This window comes from Epinephelus fuscoguttatus, linkage group LG20, assembly GCF_011397635.1.
Source record: "Epinephelus fuscoguttatus linkage group LG20, E.fuscoguttatus.final_Chr_v1".
Classification (NCBI taxonomy): domain Eukaryota; kingdom Metazoa; phylum Chordata; class Actinopteri; order Perciformes; family Serranidae; genus Epinephelus; species Epinephelus fuscoguttatus.
The window spans coordinates 19,357,661-19,374,493 of NC_064771.1; the positions used below are offsets into that span (position 1 = coordinate 19,357,661).

Here is a 16,833-nt window from a genome sequence, read left to right on the forward strand (position 1 = left end):
TGACACATGCCTTTGTTTGAAAAGGAAAGAGTCTGATTAATTGGTGATGGACATGTTGCCATAAAGCCTTGTTTTTGAAAGTTTTACAACCTTGTTAACGTAGACATGAAGCTGTGGGATACTTAAGATACGTAAGTGTTTAGTGAATGTTACTGTTTGGTTAGAGAATAGGAATAAAGTGGTATGAGGTAGATGCCATTTCAAACCCATTGGGTAAAACTTTCAATGTATGCACAAACAGGTTACAAGTTTAAACTGACCCACTAAGAAAGAAAAGAAAGCTGCTCCACCTGTATTACCTCGTCAGACACCGACCTCTGACTTCAGTGGAGATCAGTCACTTCTTCCCTACTGTCCTGCCCTCTAATACCATTTAGCTACCTTCAACAGTTGTACCATGTGTTTGATCTCCTGTTAAAGTCCTCCGTGACCAAAGAAAACACGTGTGACACCGTCTGGAGTGATGTACAGACTTGCTACAGTCAGTCATACATCATCATGAGCGTCTGCTGAGCTCCTCAGAGAAATGCTCTTCACTCAGTTGTAAAGATGAAGATGCTTCTGACCTTTCACCTCATCTCATGATTCTCTTCATAAAGAACATTGTGCTAACTTGTATGGTATGAAGCACAAAAAGGCATGGAGGTTAGAAAGCTTGGGTCAAATATTTTAATGTACCAGATATGACTTATAATAACTTATAGGAAGTTCTCAAGGGAGCTCTGTGCAACATCCAGAGCATTAATACAGCAGCAAACAACAACTTGCTTTGTAAAGGTACAGTGGAGTAAGAGCAGAGAATGAAGTCACTGTACCTCTGTGAGAGTCGTAGTCCGAGTTTCTCTGTTTTGTTATAGTAGCTGGTCTGGCTGTGTGTGCATGTTAGTGCATGTGACTCCCTGTGTGTTTATCCCATGGATGTATTAAGAGAACTGGATACAGTGTTACATTACTGGGATGATTGGCGCTGCTTCGGCATCATTGGGCCCATAGAGCAAGTACACTGGCTGAGCTGGCTACTTCAAGTTTAGCACTCCGAATAAAAGGATGTAATCTTGCGGCTCCTCATGACTTTCCAAATGATATCAGACCTTATGGATCAACTCTGAATTATGAAACAAGTCATTTCAGGGGGGCTGTGACACTCAAAAAATGTATCCGCTGATCTACAGACGTCTCTTTCACAATGTAAATCAATAGGAAAAAGTATTTTTGGCCCAAAGGCATAACGTGATGGGCTCGGGAGATGTAATTACACTATTTGTCCACTACGAAAATTGTCTTTAAAGCCCAGCGCACTTCCTGGGGGCCTGGTTTATTGTGCTGGCTAGCTAATCACTGCTACTCTGCTCTGCGATTATACAGTGGCTACCTCCTGGTTAACATCATTAGCTCTGTCAGCACTGTCGCTGCTGTTAGCACTGAATGTGCTTTTAGCACTGTAAGCTGCTAGCTGTCAGCTCAGCCACCTCCATGTTGAGAGCTGTTTGCAGACAATCCCAGCTAAGACTCTGAATCAAAGATATGTGCTGCATGTCGCATATAGCTTCTTTAAATCCACTTAATGGGTGAATGTGGTGCTTCTGAATCTTCAGGTTGGCTAGTTTTTTAAATTCAAATTAAGGAAAGAGGCAGCATTTCTAACCATTTTTGGATCTGCAGAAATACTTAGTTTAAAAGGTCTGCTGATGAAGGATACCAATAAGAGGGTTGTAGCATATCGATGATCTGTCCATTTGATTCCTGGTATCCAAATTAAATGAAAAAGTGGGTTTGTTTGTCTTTGTATGTGTTCTGGTTCAGGAGTAATGAAAATCACACTTTTTCACCATTAGCCTGGAATTCAAGATGGCCGCCAAACAAACCCCTTGGGCCATGAGTTGACCTTGGCAACAAGAAAAATTCGTAACTAGACATAATTATGGTCCTTAAAAAACAGGTTACAAAAAGATGTGATGTGAGTCCATGGGATCCTACTGATCCTCCTGCTAGACATTTTTGGGTAAATACTTTGGGTGGAGAGTTAGATGAGAAGATCAAAGCTGCTATCATATCTGTCTCTTAAATGATAGAAGCAGAAGCCAGGTAGATTTGCGTATAGCACAAAGATCTGAGACAGTCAAGGATTTGCTATAGATTAAACAACTGAAATAGACCTAGTTAATGTTTCTCCTGCTTCTAGTCTTTGTGATAAACTAAGCTAACTAGCTGCTGTCTGGTTTCATATTTACCATACAGCCAGGAGAGTTGTATCAATCTTTTCTTTTAACTTGTTTAAATAAGCATGTTTCCCAAAAATTCAAATGATTCAAACTATACCTGCTGTAAGGCTGAATCTCAATATTTTTACTTTTAGTTTCTTCTCAAACTACAGCTACAAGCAAACAAAAACCAGGGCTTTGAATTGTATTTAATCTCGATTTTATCTAAATTCCTCTGAAATGTGAAGGATGAACCCTCAGACATTATTATGCGCTGTTTGTCCAAGACCTGTGGAGAGGTCTTTTCATGGCAAAGGTTTCACAGCCTCAAATTTCTGGTCAGTCTTGAGGGAGTCGTCTTTCCATGTTCTCACTTTATCCCAGTGGTGATTTGTAGAGTAAATAAACTCTGCGTTATTCAGAAACCACACCGAGACTGAGTCATAAAACTGAGCATAACATGTTGTAAATTAGTCATATTAACTGTGCAGCAGGGAGGGATATTACATAGAAATCATCACCTACTGATTTTCCCACTCATATAATTCAATTGTATAATTGCGACCTCTTTCTGTTTTCGCAGCTTTGTCTGCATGAGCTATAAAAATCATGTATTTTTGTTTAGATTTTTTATTTTTTCTTGCTGTCAATGTCTTCTATGTGATGTTACATCCAAAATAAAACTTTCTTATGTTCTTTGATCAACCCAGTTCTTTAAGGTACTCTATGATAGTTTCCTTTTCTCCATTATTTTCCTGTTTTTCACATTGCTTTTCTCATTACTCTGTCCTCAGTCTCAACAGAATAAATGGCAACATTAAAGCTGTTTTCCTTAAATGGCAGCTAAATGCTTTTAACAGTAAATGTAAGCTCTTTGCAAAATCTAGATGGCCTTCATATCCATCTTTTCAGCGTGAGCCACATTAGGAAGTAATCACTTACAGTAAGAGGAACTTCAGCAGGGTTTCATCAAACTCTGATTATAAGACTTGGTGAAGACAACTTTTCCTCACCCAATCAACATGAAGCCAAAACTCAACCGGTCACCTAAACTCAACATGGCCTATCCTCTTTCACCACCACATGTCACTCCTGCACACATGGTTCCTTTCACACATTAAACATGCCTCACTAACGACTCACTGGAGGTTCGCAGCAGTTAGCTGGGGAATGTGTTTTCCATTTGAACCACGGTTCACTTGGAAACTGATCTTGGGTGCTGGGACTGAGTCAGAACCTGTTGATGCCATTTCTGATCTGAGTAAGCTGAAACAGGTCAGGGGAAAGTGAACGAGAACACAGGGGAAAGATTGCTGCTAACTCAAATCAAGTTTAATTGGATTGGGGAAATTGTGAAGCAGGAAGTTTGTCTTTCTCATTAGAGAGTGATTTCGGATGGTTTGGATGTTTTTTTTTAATGGCATATATGTGATGTTTAATATTACTGTTATTATTTTTGTTGTATTTTTTTAAACATTTTTTAAAATCTGTTTTCTACCTCTTCAGTTTCTTGTCCTGCCGTAACATGTCAGTTTCCCCTCTGCTGATCAGTAAACTCTTGTCTTATTTTATGTTCAAATTTGTAGACATCCATTCGTTTTTTTCCCAGCACACATGTGAATTCCAATACACACAAAATTTACATTTCAACCATAAAGCATACTAACCCTTCACAATATTTTACTTAAGCCCGCAGTGACATAAAAATATGAAACCAGTGGGAACCAGTGTGCCAGCATGTGTCATTTCATGGACCATTACCTTGCTGTATCACTCACCAGAGATCGTCCAATTGTGTTGACAGGCTGTTAGTTTCTATTATTATAGTATTGTGTTGCCGTTGTGACACTGACCACACGCAGTGCTATAATTCATGCAGTCAGTTTGATGAAGCTTGAGAGGAACTAGTCCATCCTACTTTGCCCCCCTTTTCAGTCGCCCCTTCCTCTTCCATCCCTCCTTGGGCTGCAACTGTTGGAGCTCCCAGTAATCAGTCTGTCCCATTTGGCTTGGGTTACATGTCAGAGGGACTTTGGTGGCTCTGGAGGAAAATGCACAGACCTTCTCCATCCTGAGGGCAAAATACAAAAAGAAACCAGGACATCTATAGAGCCCCAAAGTGTACAACATTGAATAAATAATCCAGTGAATAAACTGTGTGACATGAACCAATACATTATAAATAATTAAATAAATTATTAAAACTGAAATTTTATCTTATCCTTGTTATTTTCATATTAACAGTTTTATTGTAGGCTAGTTCTTTTTTTATTGCCACTTAAAATGTTTATATTTCATAAGAGCATCATAATGGCAAAGCTGTTCCACTGGTTAATGCAAACACATTACCTGGGTTATAGTTCATCTTCATTTTGAATATGTGCTGTAGAGGCTCTGTGAAGCATGGCCTTTAGAATCTGTCTTCACCTGTTCCTGTAAAGCCTTGAAGGAGGATTGTTTGTGAGTTCAACTAATCATTTCTACCAGGAAACAGTATTTATACATATTCACTGTCAAAAAAAAGTCTATACTTAGAAAAGCATGGTGTGTCAAGGCATGTAGGGCTAACTTTGCCTGACTCATTACTCAAGCCACTCAGGCATAATATTTAGCTGTCTGTCCGTGTGTGCACATCAGACACACATGCAGGGGATAGAGTAGGAACCTAAAATTGTTAGCTATTGAGTCTGCCAGTTCAAGAGAGGCAGTGAGCATGTGACTGGCTGACAAGTGACATCGCTATCATGCAAAACAATACATAAAACTGGAATAACCACTTCACTGGTTGTATGGCGCCGCAAACCAGTCAAGTTGCACTTACAGGTTACAACCATGTAAAAAACATGGATGCTTCACACACATCTTCCCCTCGGCAGCACAGTGCCCAAGATTGGAGTCATCAATTCAGTATCTGACCAAATGTCTCCTCTTCTGTTCCTGTGACATGATGTTGAGTAGTGGCTAGGAAAGTGTTTTTGCATAACATCATGATGTCACAGTGAAGTTGACCTTTGACCCTTTGGATATAGAATGTCATCACATCATCATCATATCCTGTTAGATATTTGTGTGAAATCTAGTCATAATTAGTGTATGAATTCCTGAGTTATGGCCAAAAAACATGTTTTGTGAGGTCACAGTGACCTTGACCTTTGACCTTCAACCACCAAATTCTAATCAGTTCATTGCTTAGTCCAAGTGGACATTTTTGCTAAATTTGAAAAAGGTCCCTCAAGGTATTCTTGAAATATGGCATTCACAACAATCAGACAGATGCAAGGTCACAGTGACCTTGACCTTTGACCACCAAATTCAAGTCCAAGTAGATGTTTGGATTGGATTTAAGAGCTTTATTATTGGTTTTACTGCTTGTCTGATGTAGGAATTTTGCAAATTCACATTAAGTATAGTACAGTATATGTATTAGTATACAAGGAACATTCAGTATTTCTCAGATCTGTACAATTCAGTCCTGGTGCACTGTCGGTCTTGTCACCATGAGCTACATTACCAGGGCTTTTTTAATACCATACCCACATTCAATTAGTTCCCCCCATCCACCCTCAAACCCCCATCTGCATGACTACTTTATTACTCTCAAGTGCAATATCATGACATGTTTACCTTCAGTTAGGTTTACTGTACACACAATTCAATGTCTGGTCATCTAAACAAATACTGTCCAAAGAAAAAAAGCCTCCATCTTCAGTCACAGTTCACAACTCTGAAGATAGTGTCGACTAAGGTATAGTACAATGAACAAAGGGCTTTTAGGGAAGGTCATTCTGTGGTGATGGCTAATATTGAACAGCCTCTCAAGTTTCCTGAATCCTGCTAACTGCTGATTTACCAGAGTCATATTTAATTTTGTGTGACAGCTGACCTGGCTCTGCCAAACAAAAATCTGCCTACCAGCACAGGACTATTCATGCTACTGGACAGAGCAAGTCTATCATTAATAGTCTGGTACAGAACTTCCTCATAACACCACAACTTGAACTTCCTTATAACACCACAACTTGGTGTTCTTAAACTTTTGGATTAAACAAGATGCTAATTATTTATCTGGCAAACTAAAGAAATACTAGTATGAAGATTTTGTTATCTTTCTACAGAGCCAGTCCTTCCTCTTTCCAGTCTTTTTGCTAAGCCAATGACTGCAGCCTATATAAAGATAGACAAGGCCTCCTCCTCCCACTGTACAAAAGTGAAGCCAAAATATCCCAGATACCGGCGCTGCCATCTTGCCCTAGTGACATCATTTGGAGCCAGGGTCTGCACATTAGCAATCTCTGCTCTATCAAGTTCCCGCCTTCCAACCTAATTGTCAGCAGCTCCATAGATTGGAATGACATCAACCCCCCATTTTAAGGCATCAAATAAATTATTAACACCAAACTTAGCATAAAGACACTTGAACATACAGCAGCATGATAAGAACTACCTAAAATTACAGAAACCATCATCCTTGGGAAAAATGTATTGGATGTTTATTATAATTTTTTAGTCTGGCCCATGTCCCATTTGCAAACATGACAGGGGGCGGGGTTTATGACCTATACTGCAGCCAGCCACCAGGGGGCGATCGAGATGTTTTGGCTTCACTTTCAGGGGGTTGTCATGTCATTATATAGTCTATGTACTAAGCTAAGACAACCAGCTGCTGACTGTAGCCTTATATTGAAGGTACATGAGAGTGTTATCTATCGTCTCATCTAACTCTCAGCAAGAAAGTTAATGGGCATATTATCCAAAACTTCATAGTTCAAAATGACTGACTTACTGTAGTTGGTGCTCAAATCTCAGTGTATTACAGTGTTGTACAGTTTGGTGGCAGGTTGTGCTTTCCAAGTGTGAGAGCCTTTTCAGTTCTGATTAGCCTTTAGCATATTTTAAATGTATGTTCGCTATCCATGTCCAGTCTAAGAGGGAAACGTGTTTTCAACCTGGTTTTCAGCAAAGGCCGCAATGTGATCTTCATGACAGTAGCATGCCATCAATTTATGTCCTCTGAAGTGCTTGTTTTTGCCACTGATATGCTCAGATTATTATATGTATCTCTGTATGTGTCTAACAGCATTATGTAGTATGTATAACTGTATAACTGCATGTATACAGTACAACCTATAGAAAAATGAAGCGTTTATCTTTACCATCCACTTGATCCACTCTGTCTGTATTGTCTTCCTGAAACAATTGAGCCAGCCTGAAATCAGTAGGAGAAAATGTTTAATCTATCGGAGGGTCTGGTCTATAATGTTATCATAGGCACATAGTAAAAATCTGAGTGTCAGTAACAAAAACAAGCACTTTTAATGGACGCACATTGATGGTGCACCGAAGATTACATTGCTGCCAGTTTTATGGCTACTGGTCGCAACAATCTCTCTCAATACTGAACCAATTTCAAAAACTGTTGCTTCCATTTGTCAGTTAGCCATAAAAACATGGGAAAATAGGGTCCAGGTTAAAAAAGTACGTAAGTGTCCCTTGAATGACACACTGCATGAATACTCCTGATGGTGAGTAATTTGTTGAAAGTACCTCACAATGGAATCGACCTTCCTTTTGCCCTTCTTACCCTTTTAAACTAGCATAGCATTGATATCGTAACAACACCCCATTCACATAGATATTGTACCATAGAGTCTTGGCTTTAACTAAAATAAAAACTAGAAAAAGACAAATTATTTACAGGCTAAAAAAGGACAACTAATGGAAATATACTTACAAAAAACAGCTAAAAACAACAAATGTACAACATCAGACACCTGAAATAGTTCCCAGGCACTTGTGATGCAAATCAGACATAATGACACATTTAAGAATATAGGACAATAACATAATACCATTTACAGTTGTTATGTGGGCATTAAAATACAACTTTTAGTGAGAATACCTTCATTTAAAGTAATACTACAGCATGAAGCTCAGTATGCTAGTGGTTAGTAACAATGTACAATCTGTACCTGAATGTAACAGATGAAGTTGGTGATATACATACGTTAGCACAGTAAACTTTTTGCTCCTTCAAATACTTTCTCCAGAAAGAAAGAAAACAAATCGGTGTTAGGGTTCCTCAGTTGGCAGCAGAGTACATAAAGTATGCTTTGACAAATTCAGACCAAATCGGTGCAGCACAGCACGATGTTCAATGAGCAGAGTAATGCATGCTTATACTTAAACAAGCTGATTAATGCAAACGCTGAATCCTGGGTTTCACCTTTACATTGAAGTAATCCGAAACTTTTCCGCTTTCCCTCTGTCTGATCATCCCACATCCTTTGACTTATGTCTCCACTGACTTGCCTTTTATCCAGGGGTCATTGTTGCAAACAATGAGGAAACAAGACACCCTTTTTCTTTCCTCTCTGGCAGGTTTCCCCTCGCTTATTCACCTGTTTGAAGGATTGTCAGTCGCAAGAATCACTGCCGTGGATAAACACAGTGTCTATCGAGGGTGCAAAAAGTGTAATATCGATGTAGTAACACAATCTTTGAAGATACCCTGAGAAATAAAGCAAACAAGATAGAAAACCCTGGGTTTTTGTTTTGCATCCTGATTGTTCTGTGTGTTTTTTTTGGGTTGGAATTTGTGCGCTGGCTGACAGTGAGTTGCTAGTTCCTGCATGCTTTTTACGGTTAAGGTAGCATTTCACCATCTATAGCACACACGGCAAATTATATAGATTTTAGACACAGTTTCTAAAGTCACAGAGTTACCTTAAATTGGCTACTAATAATGAGATTAAACAATACAGATGCAGCCACCTAGAATTTCCCATTACTCAGTGATACGGCCCAGGCAGGTCCGTCGTGGATCCCCGCTGGGACCTTTCCAGGTCCTTGGCTGGAATGAAATTCCCTTCAATGCTGTAGTGAACATGAGGCCAACTCGTAACACCCCTAAGCAAGACCAGTTGTATATTTACCAGACAGATTATGATAGTGATTATGGAAGCTGAAGCGATCTACTGTGCCTGAAATTAGCTGTTCTTATTATATTTGATGTATATGAGAGAGTTTTCCCCCCAGACAGAGTATGTATGATGATTATATGGCTGGGAGTTGACTGGTAACTGACTAGCAGCCGAAAGTCCATCGGATGTGAGAGGAAATTCTAGGTGGCTGCATCCGTACATGGTCCGCTCATGAGAGTGTTTCACACAGTATATGGCAGGATCTGAAGTTCTCCGTCCTCTACAATGAGTAAGAATGTAAATGTATACATGATCTGTGTGCGTGTGTGTTTGTATTGTACATGCATGCATGGTTACATACTGTATGACTGCGTGTGTGTATGTATGCATGGTATGTGCATGGTGTCTGCCTATGTACACACAGTATACACGTGGTGACTCAAGGTTTGAATTCCATGTCCTTCCCTTTTCTGGGTCAGTATGAAGGAGTCTGTGTGGGGGCTCCTGTGTTATGCAGATAGGCCCGAGGACATAGAGCAGTGTCTCATGTTGCCTCGGTCAACGACCTGCCCCGCAGACCACCTAGTTGACAAAGTTCAGCCAGTGGCTCTGATAGCACTTGTCGGAAAAAGGAAGAGTCTGCAAGAGCCGCTGATTACTTCCATGTGTGCTGCAGCGCAATGTCTTGAAAGTAATACAAGTATTTAAAATAAGAGTAAATAGCTGGACTTTTCTTTTTGCTGAAGGAGAACAGGTTCATTTGAAAAGCATCCAAGCATCCTTCCTCAGGTTGTCATATTTTGCAAAGGTCCGGATCCTCTGTGGTATGCAGGCCACATCAAGCCATTTGACAACTTAAATTCAAAAAATCTAGCATGGCATGTAAATAATGTTGCTTGTCAGGTATGGTCTCCAGACGTTTACTTCTCTTTGGTAGCGTAGATTTGTAAAGTAACATTTAAAGATACAACACTGGCTTTTGAATGTTAAAAGTAAGGGACAAACTGACAATGAGTGAAGACGCAGAGGATCGGAGTTGTAGGAATGAAAGAGCCAGGTATCCACACTGAATTAAGTCTAAAAAGCGCACTGCTGCTCCGTGGTGGTGTGGAAAAGCAGGGGGATATCCAGGCACACATATGGAATGTTTATAGACAATTTCCTTCCACATAGGCCTTATACTGTGTTGATTTTAAAATGCGAGAATGAACTATTATGAGGACATCCTGATGGCTATGTGAAGGATTTTGGCTTGATTAGGTATGGTGATAATTCAGTTTTTGTCTAATTACTGGAATCTCCCTGTCTCATCCTTTCACTGAACATAAAACAATTGTTGAGATTTGACTGCTGGCTTCATGAGGGAATAGCTTACAGCGGTTGTGGCATGAATTATGGTGAGAGGGAGGCCATGGAGGAATATTAAGATTAAGGTTCAGGTGGTTTGCTCACTGTTAAGCTTAAATCACACTACAGAAGTGGCGGTGGGCTTTACAGCACTCGGGCTCAGCACCAGACTCTGGGCGATGTCGTCACGGTTGATCTTGCGCAGTGCCGTGCACAGCGTGTCGATGCTGGCGCAGTCCTTGCTCGCCCAGTCAGACAGGAGCGCGCGGACAGGATGCTCTTCCTGTCGGAAGGTGGCGATTCGCTCCTCCTCGTATCCCAGAAGGCCCGCCAGGTTGCACCAGTCACTGTCTTCCATGTGGTTGCAGTCGTCTCCTTCGCTGCCCATGTACAGCAGCTTCTCTACTTTCTCTCTGGTGTGGAGAGGAAGGAGCAAACAAGGCTCTTCATCCATGGTGACGACTGTGGAGGGAAAGAACAAGTTCATTTGGTTATTTGAATATTCATTACTTAAGTTTATTCAGGTCCATGTGATTTTAAAAGAATGCTAATTTTTAGGAGCAACAGCTAAGAATGCTATACTGTTAAAATATTTTAAAAATGAATCATTCAAGTAAAGGAATATTCTGATAGTACCTAAAAGTTTAAAGTGTCTCTAAATACTCCCTAAAAAGGAAGTGATGGAGGGTTCATTTCCTGCAGCAGCAGCAGCAGCAGCAGCAGTGGTCTATACAAGCAGCTTATAACGACCAATATTTACCAGGCCAGATGTACCAGAAATGTGCTGACCTTTGATGCCAGTTTTAACATAGTGACCGTGTAACTACAACCTCTGGGTCTGTCATGTGATGCCACTGTAATTCAATTCACTTCAATACTATTTTATTTATTTAGCCCAGTATCACAAATCACAATTTGCCTCAAAGGACTTTACAGCATACAACATCCCTCTGTCCTTGGACCCTCACAGTGGATGAGAAAACACCAAAAGAAACCTTTAAAGGAGAAAAAACTGCAACCTCTGGGTCCCTCCCATGATGCCATTGGGCCCTTTCACTTGTGTTTGGAAAGAGATGACTTAAAATCAAGGCAAATCTTTTTTTTAAAGTGTCACAACACCTGTAAAATGACTCGTTTCTCTATCAGGGTTTAATCCATTTTGTCCAATAACACTGGAAAGTCTAGAAAAGATGCGCAATTAAATAACTTTTTCCATGATATTTACATTTATTGTTGGGCTGTGACCTCTAGTGGCTGTGTTATTTATGACGGTAGCAAAGGAGGAAGTCTGGTGACGTAAAAATAAAGAGCATCAAATCTGTGTAGGGATGTGGTAGTCAGGATGGTTGCTGGGTCAAACAAACACAGGACTTTCACCCACGAGACCACTGTTCATGTTCTGGGTGACACCAAACGATGGTGACAGCCGACATGCTAAACTCAAGGCTTCAAAATGGGAGTCAACAAACCAATAGGAAACATTAGGATAGCTATGTCCATTATTTTATACAGTCTATGGTTACAATGTTAAGCATGTGTTTAGACCTTAAACCATTCCTTTTGCTGGTACTCTCCAACAGTCAACGACTTTTTCTGTCATTGAGGTTGTGTTGAAAAAAGCTCTATGGGTAGCTGCATTGCATGAACAGGGATAGCCTCTCTGTCCGTGAAAACATTACAGAAAATCCATGTAAAAGATGCTTCTTCAGCCACACTGTCTGATTGTCAACAGGAGTGCTTGTTTAGCACCCAAAACGCCGCCACACATCCCACCTATTACCTGTTTATTACCACTATGCAAACCTAGACACACTGTTGCTGAATGTTAATTTCTCCTGCTTGCAACACTTTGTTTTCCTCCTACTACCATAACCTGGACAAGCATGTGCTTTTAAAGTCCTGACTTCTCTCAAACTGGTTTGTCAGGACAGGACTGGAAACTGCCAAGAGCACATGCTGCCAAAAGAACAAACACTGTAGCTCTGTCAGTGCTGTAATCCCTGTTTGCTGATTTGCTACAGTAAGTTTGAAAGGTCGTATTCCAGGTGGAGCTGATGAAGCCACCAAACGTTTCATTCCTGAGGGGAAATTCTTTTCTTTCGACTGACATGGTGGGACAGTTCACAGGGTGCAGTATGTATACACTCACATTAACACAACAGACTTATTTATGGATTCGAAGAAACTCATTATCAGGGGAATATGGCCCCAAATAAACACTGGCTTTTGTGTGTAAATGTGCTTACGCCCAATTTAAGTGCGATAGTTTGATAAATGAGGGCTATTGTATTTCTTGTTAAGAAGGGAGTGGCTTTTGTTTAGGTGCAGGTAGCGTGTTACCTGTCTGTGCCTGAGTCTGGCCCTGCTGCTCCTGCAGACTTTGGCTGTCCACAGAAATGCCGCTGTCACTGTGCAGCTTCTCGCCCTCAGGTGACGGCGTCTGGTTCTGGTTGGCTGTGCAGTTGTTGGCACCTTGCTTGTTCTGCTTGCAGCTGTTCCACCTGAGTGAAAGGGAGTCGGAAGAGAGGATAATCTCAACTCAACTAAAACATGATAAATAAACAATACTGCTGAAACAAGCTGTGAACACGAAATTGACATTCTGTCATCTAGTTGATGTGGCAAATCCGTCAGCAAACAGTTGACTACATCCAGCAGACACAGAGCAACATTAGTATTTATTTTAAGTCATGTTTCTGGCAACCTGACGAATGTAACTCCAATATTCACTCCCTTTATAGCTCTGTTTTTGGGCTCCACCAATTCCTGGGGGAAATATCTGGCTCTTATTTGTGATGACGGTCAACGTCCCCAACAACCTCTGTAGTCTCGTTTAGCAACTTGTTAGCAACCAGCCTTTTTTACAATGTTTTAATGTTTCAAAATTCATGAATGAGATAAACTAAGCACAAAAAGTAAGGAAATTTGTGTTTGGTAGATTATTTCTTTGTTGTAACATTCTTGGAGCAGACACCAACTGACCGCTGTAACAGGGCCCATGCTCGCAGGTGCTGTCAATGAGGTGCTAAGCAGGTACCTGATTGACAGCACCTGGGAGTACCAGAAGCTCAAAACAAGAGGCAATAGCAACAGCAAAAAAACTGTTGTTGGTGGCATTGGCAGAGAAGATTTGGCAAGTTTTGGGCGCAACCCACATACTCAGCTCTGCTGCTCATCCCACAAATGCATGTTCCTTCCAAATGTGGCACCATTTTAAAGGTAAATAAACAGGCTTTCCAACAGTATAAGATTTATTGCCAAGAAGAAAAACAAAGAAATAATCTACCAAACCTTTACCTACCTCTGTGATTGAACAATAAATCTGAAGGGTCACAAGATGATTAGGAAAATAATTTATATTCCATTTACTGAAATTTGTTAGGATACTTTAATCAAAAATCCTTCATATTTAACAATCTAAGATCTGTCATGCTTGTTCTTCTGGAAACTCCGTGCTCTGTGCTTTAAATTTATTTTTGTTGTTCACCTCTACTCTGTCCTCACCTCTTGAAGATGATGAAGGCCACTAGGCCGACCACAACAGCAGCCAGGATGGAGCAGTAAATGGGGATGAGTTTGTCATTCAGATGGTGGATCGGCTCTTTGGAATCACCATTAGTGACGGTGGTGGTGGTGTCTGGAGTACTTGGTGGGAGGTCGTCTGTTTCATCATATTCTCCATACACGGGCGTGAAGTTGCTTGTATAGTTTGTGGGAGACACTGAATCATCGTAAACTGTGGGAGCTGTGAGAATGAACCAAACAAAGTAGTTAATAGGTGTTAAAACATCTTTAATCAAATCAAAGCACTTATTTCTTTAGAGACTTTAAAATGGCAGCGCAAAGAAAACTCCACCATCAGTAGCAGCAGGTGGAGAAAACAGGCTGTAGACTCTTTGATACCCGCTGATCAGGATATTTTTAGCTTGAGGATCAAATTGAACAGTTGTATCCAAGATTTAAGTATGGTTAGAAGTTTATCTTCAAGCTAGTGTCACTTTTATATATCTCTATCCTCCATAACTGTTCTAACCATAAACGTCTCTCACATACAACACGTACAACCAGCACACCCACACATTACATCCCACATCACTTGGGTCATTTCCCCACCTCCCCAGGGAGCCATTAACATAGGGAAGAGCAAGTATGTCCATCCAGTCCTGCCCACTTTCCTCCGACCATTAACGCTAAGCAGACATGTTCGCTCCACACTGCGGATGTTGAAACCTATCCTCGCCTGTCACTTACTTACAGTTACTCACATCATCAACAGGAAATCATCCCGTTGCCTTCTAAGGGCTCTAAAAACCTCAGGAGAGCTGCTGGATGCAAGGCGGCCATTTTTTTCACTAATGAGGTGATAACATTTTTAATGAGAGCTAATTTAGATGGATGTACGAGCGGCTGTGGGGCTTTTAGCCAAAGGAATTTTAAGGATGTGATAAGTACTTTATGGCAACACCAATACACTGAACATCCCATTAACTTATTATGCTGGAGGTCCATCATTCTTAATCCTTAACCTTTTTAAGCCATTGATTTTTATTTCACTAAAAATAAAGTCTTATGATGATGTTGGTGTCATTTTACTCTGAGGCTTACCAAGAAAAGATGTAACCCTGCAGGAATATCCACTTCACTGTGCAAGTTTCATTTGACATGTGATACTTGGCGAGGACATTTGAGTGCTGTGTTTAAGAGTGTCAAGTATTCAAATGGTCATAAAGTTCAGTCAGGAAGACAATACTTTTCATGCTCAGGCTATAAGATTTCTTTCTCACCCTGCCATTCACTACTAGCACATATGCTCACTCACTATCTCTAGGTGTCATTGTGTGGGTCTGTCAATGGAGTCATCAGCCAATTCACAATCAACCAATAGCACGGTGACACACCTTCTCTGTCAGCCTATCATCTTACTGCTCCTCATTTGAGTAGTAGCAGCAGATCTTTCTTGCTGCAGTCGTGCAAGCCCTCCACCTCCCCATCACCACCCAGTCTTTACAAATTCATCAGCCTCAGCAGCCATCAGCCTCAGAGTCATCAGCCGCCACCACCACTAGTGTCTGGACTCCATGGGAGATTTATCCCGCTGCCGCCCAGATCAAAATAGTCACAAAATATCTCCCTCTGGTGTTAATCAGTACAAATCATCTGTTAATCTGGACACTCATATTCTGTATTAAATATTATCTTTACTTAATTTTTCTGTCTCTCCTGATTGAACTGCCTGTTTGTCTTGCTTGTTTGCATCAGTCTTGATCCATCTTTATACTTAGACCAATCAGTGAAGCCTCCTCCTGCTGGGCTCAATGAGCTGTGACTATCAGGTGCTTTCAGCTCACTCAGCACGTTACTTATAATGGGCTAGCTAAGGCCAGTGATGTCACATAAGCCAGTATGGTTTGTGCTTGATGACTACAAGTTTAAATCCCTAACTGCTCAAGGTGCCTGTCCAAGGCAGCCCCCTCACTCTGACATCTCTCAGTTTAATGCATGTATAGATCCTGTTTGCCAAATCAGGTATTTGAAGCCTAAACATGATGTTTTCCTAACCTTAACCAAGTGTTTTTTGTGCCTAAACATAACCACACACAACATAACACTACAGTGTTATCACAACCTAAAATTGAAAATTGAAATGTAAAGAAAAGTTTCAACACGTCTGTGGTTTGTAGAAATGTACAAGCCAACATTTATTCTGGCGACTGGCTTAACAGACCTCAGCAGCCCACTCCTCATCTCTTCTTGAGGCTAGCAGCTTGAAGCTACATTAGCTGCTACCAGCATAACACATCACGGTCTCCAATTGGATTGTTGCCAGTTGATTTGCACTGTAGGAAATGTAAGTGCCACGTTCTGCCACATCACTTTTGATCAGTTTTCCTAAACTGTCTGTTACAAATCTGACAATGTTATAGAAGCGCAATACTAAATGGGTCGAGTACTCTTCCTTAAATTACCAATATATTGGGCTGCACTTGAATACAGTGTCTCAGAAACACGAAACACATACAAACAGGCTTCTGATGATGCACTGCAGCAAATCAATTTTCTTCCCGTCTTCTTCAATATCCCCCAACAGAGAAGCACAGATACATACCTACACACCACACACCACCACCTACATACCATCGCCACCATGACTTGTCTTTCTCTACCCAACTGTTTTTGACCCCTATGAGCACACACACACACACACACACACACACACACATACACACACATGAAACCAGACACCATTCATTGACAGAAATCTTCTTTGTCCAGCACAAATGCCGCCTCCTCTTCTCTTCATCCTTCAATCATCTCTCTATTTTACCAAAGGCTACACTTCTGCTCACTCCAATCAGGCATTTCCT

At 40.8% G+C, this 16,833-nt stretch overlaps 1 protein-coding gene across 1 annotated transcript in view; it reads right to left on the reverse strand.

The window, feature by feature from the left end:
* Window positions 1-5,555: 5,555 nt before the first annotated feature.
* ngfrb (nerve growth factor receptor b) overlaps window positions 5,556-16,833 on the reverse strand; it is a 41,173-nt gene continuing 29,895 nt past the window's right edge. Inside the window, exons 4-6 of the mRNA XM_049563708.1 lie at window positions 13,973-14,213; window positions 12,809-12,969; window positions 5,556-10,930 (exon numbers count right to left, since the gene is read on the reverse strand). Of these exons, the coding sequence (XP_049419665.1) occupies window positions 10,587-10,930; window positions 12,809-12,969; window positions 13,973-14,213 (746 nt within the window). The 3' untranslated portion in view covers window positions 5,556-10,586. The remainder of the gene's footprint in view (window positions 10,931-12,808; window positions 12,970-13,972; window positions 14,214-16,833) is intronic.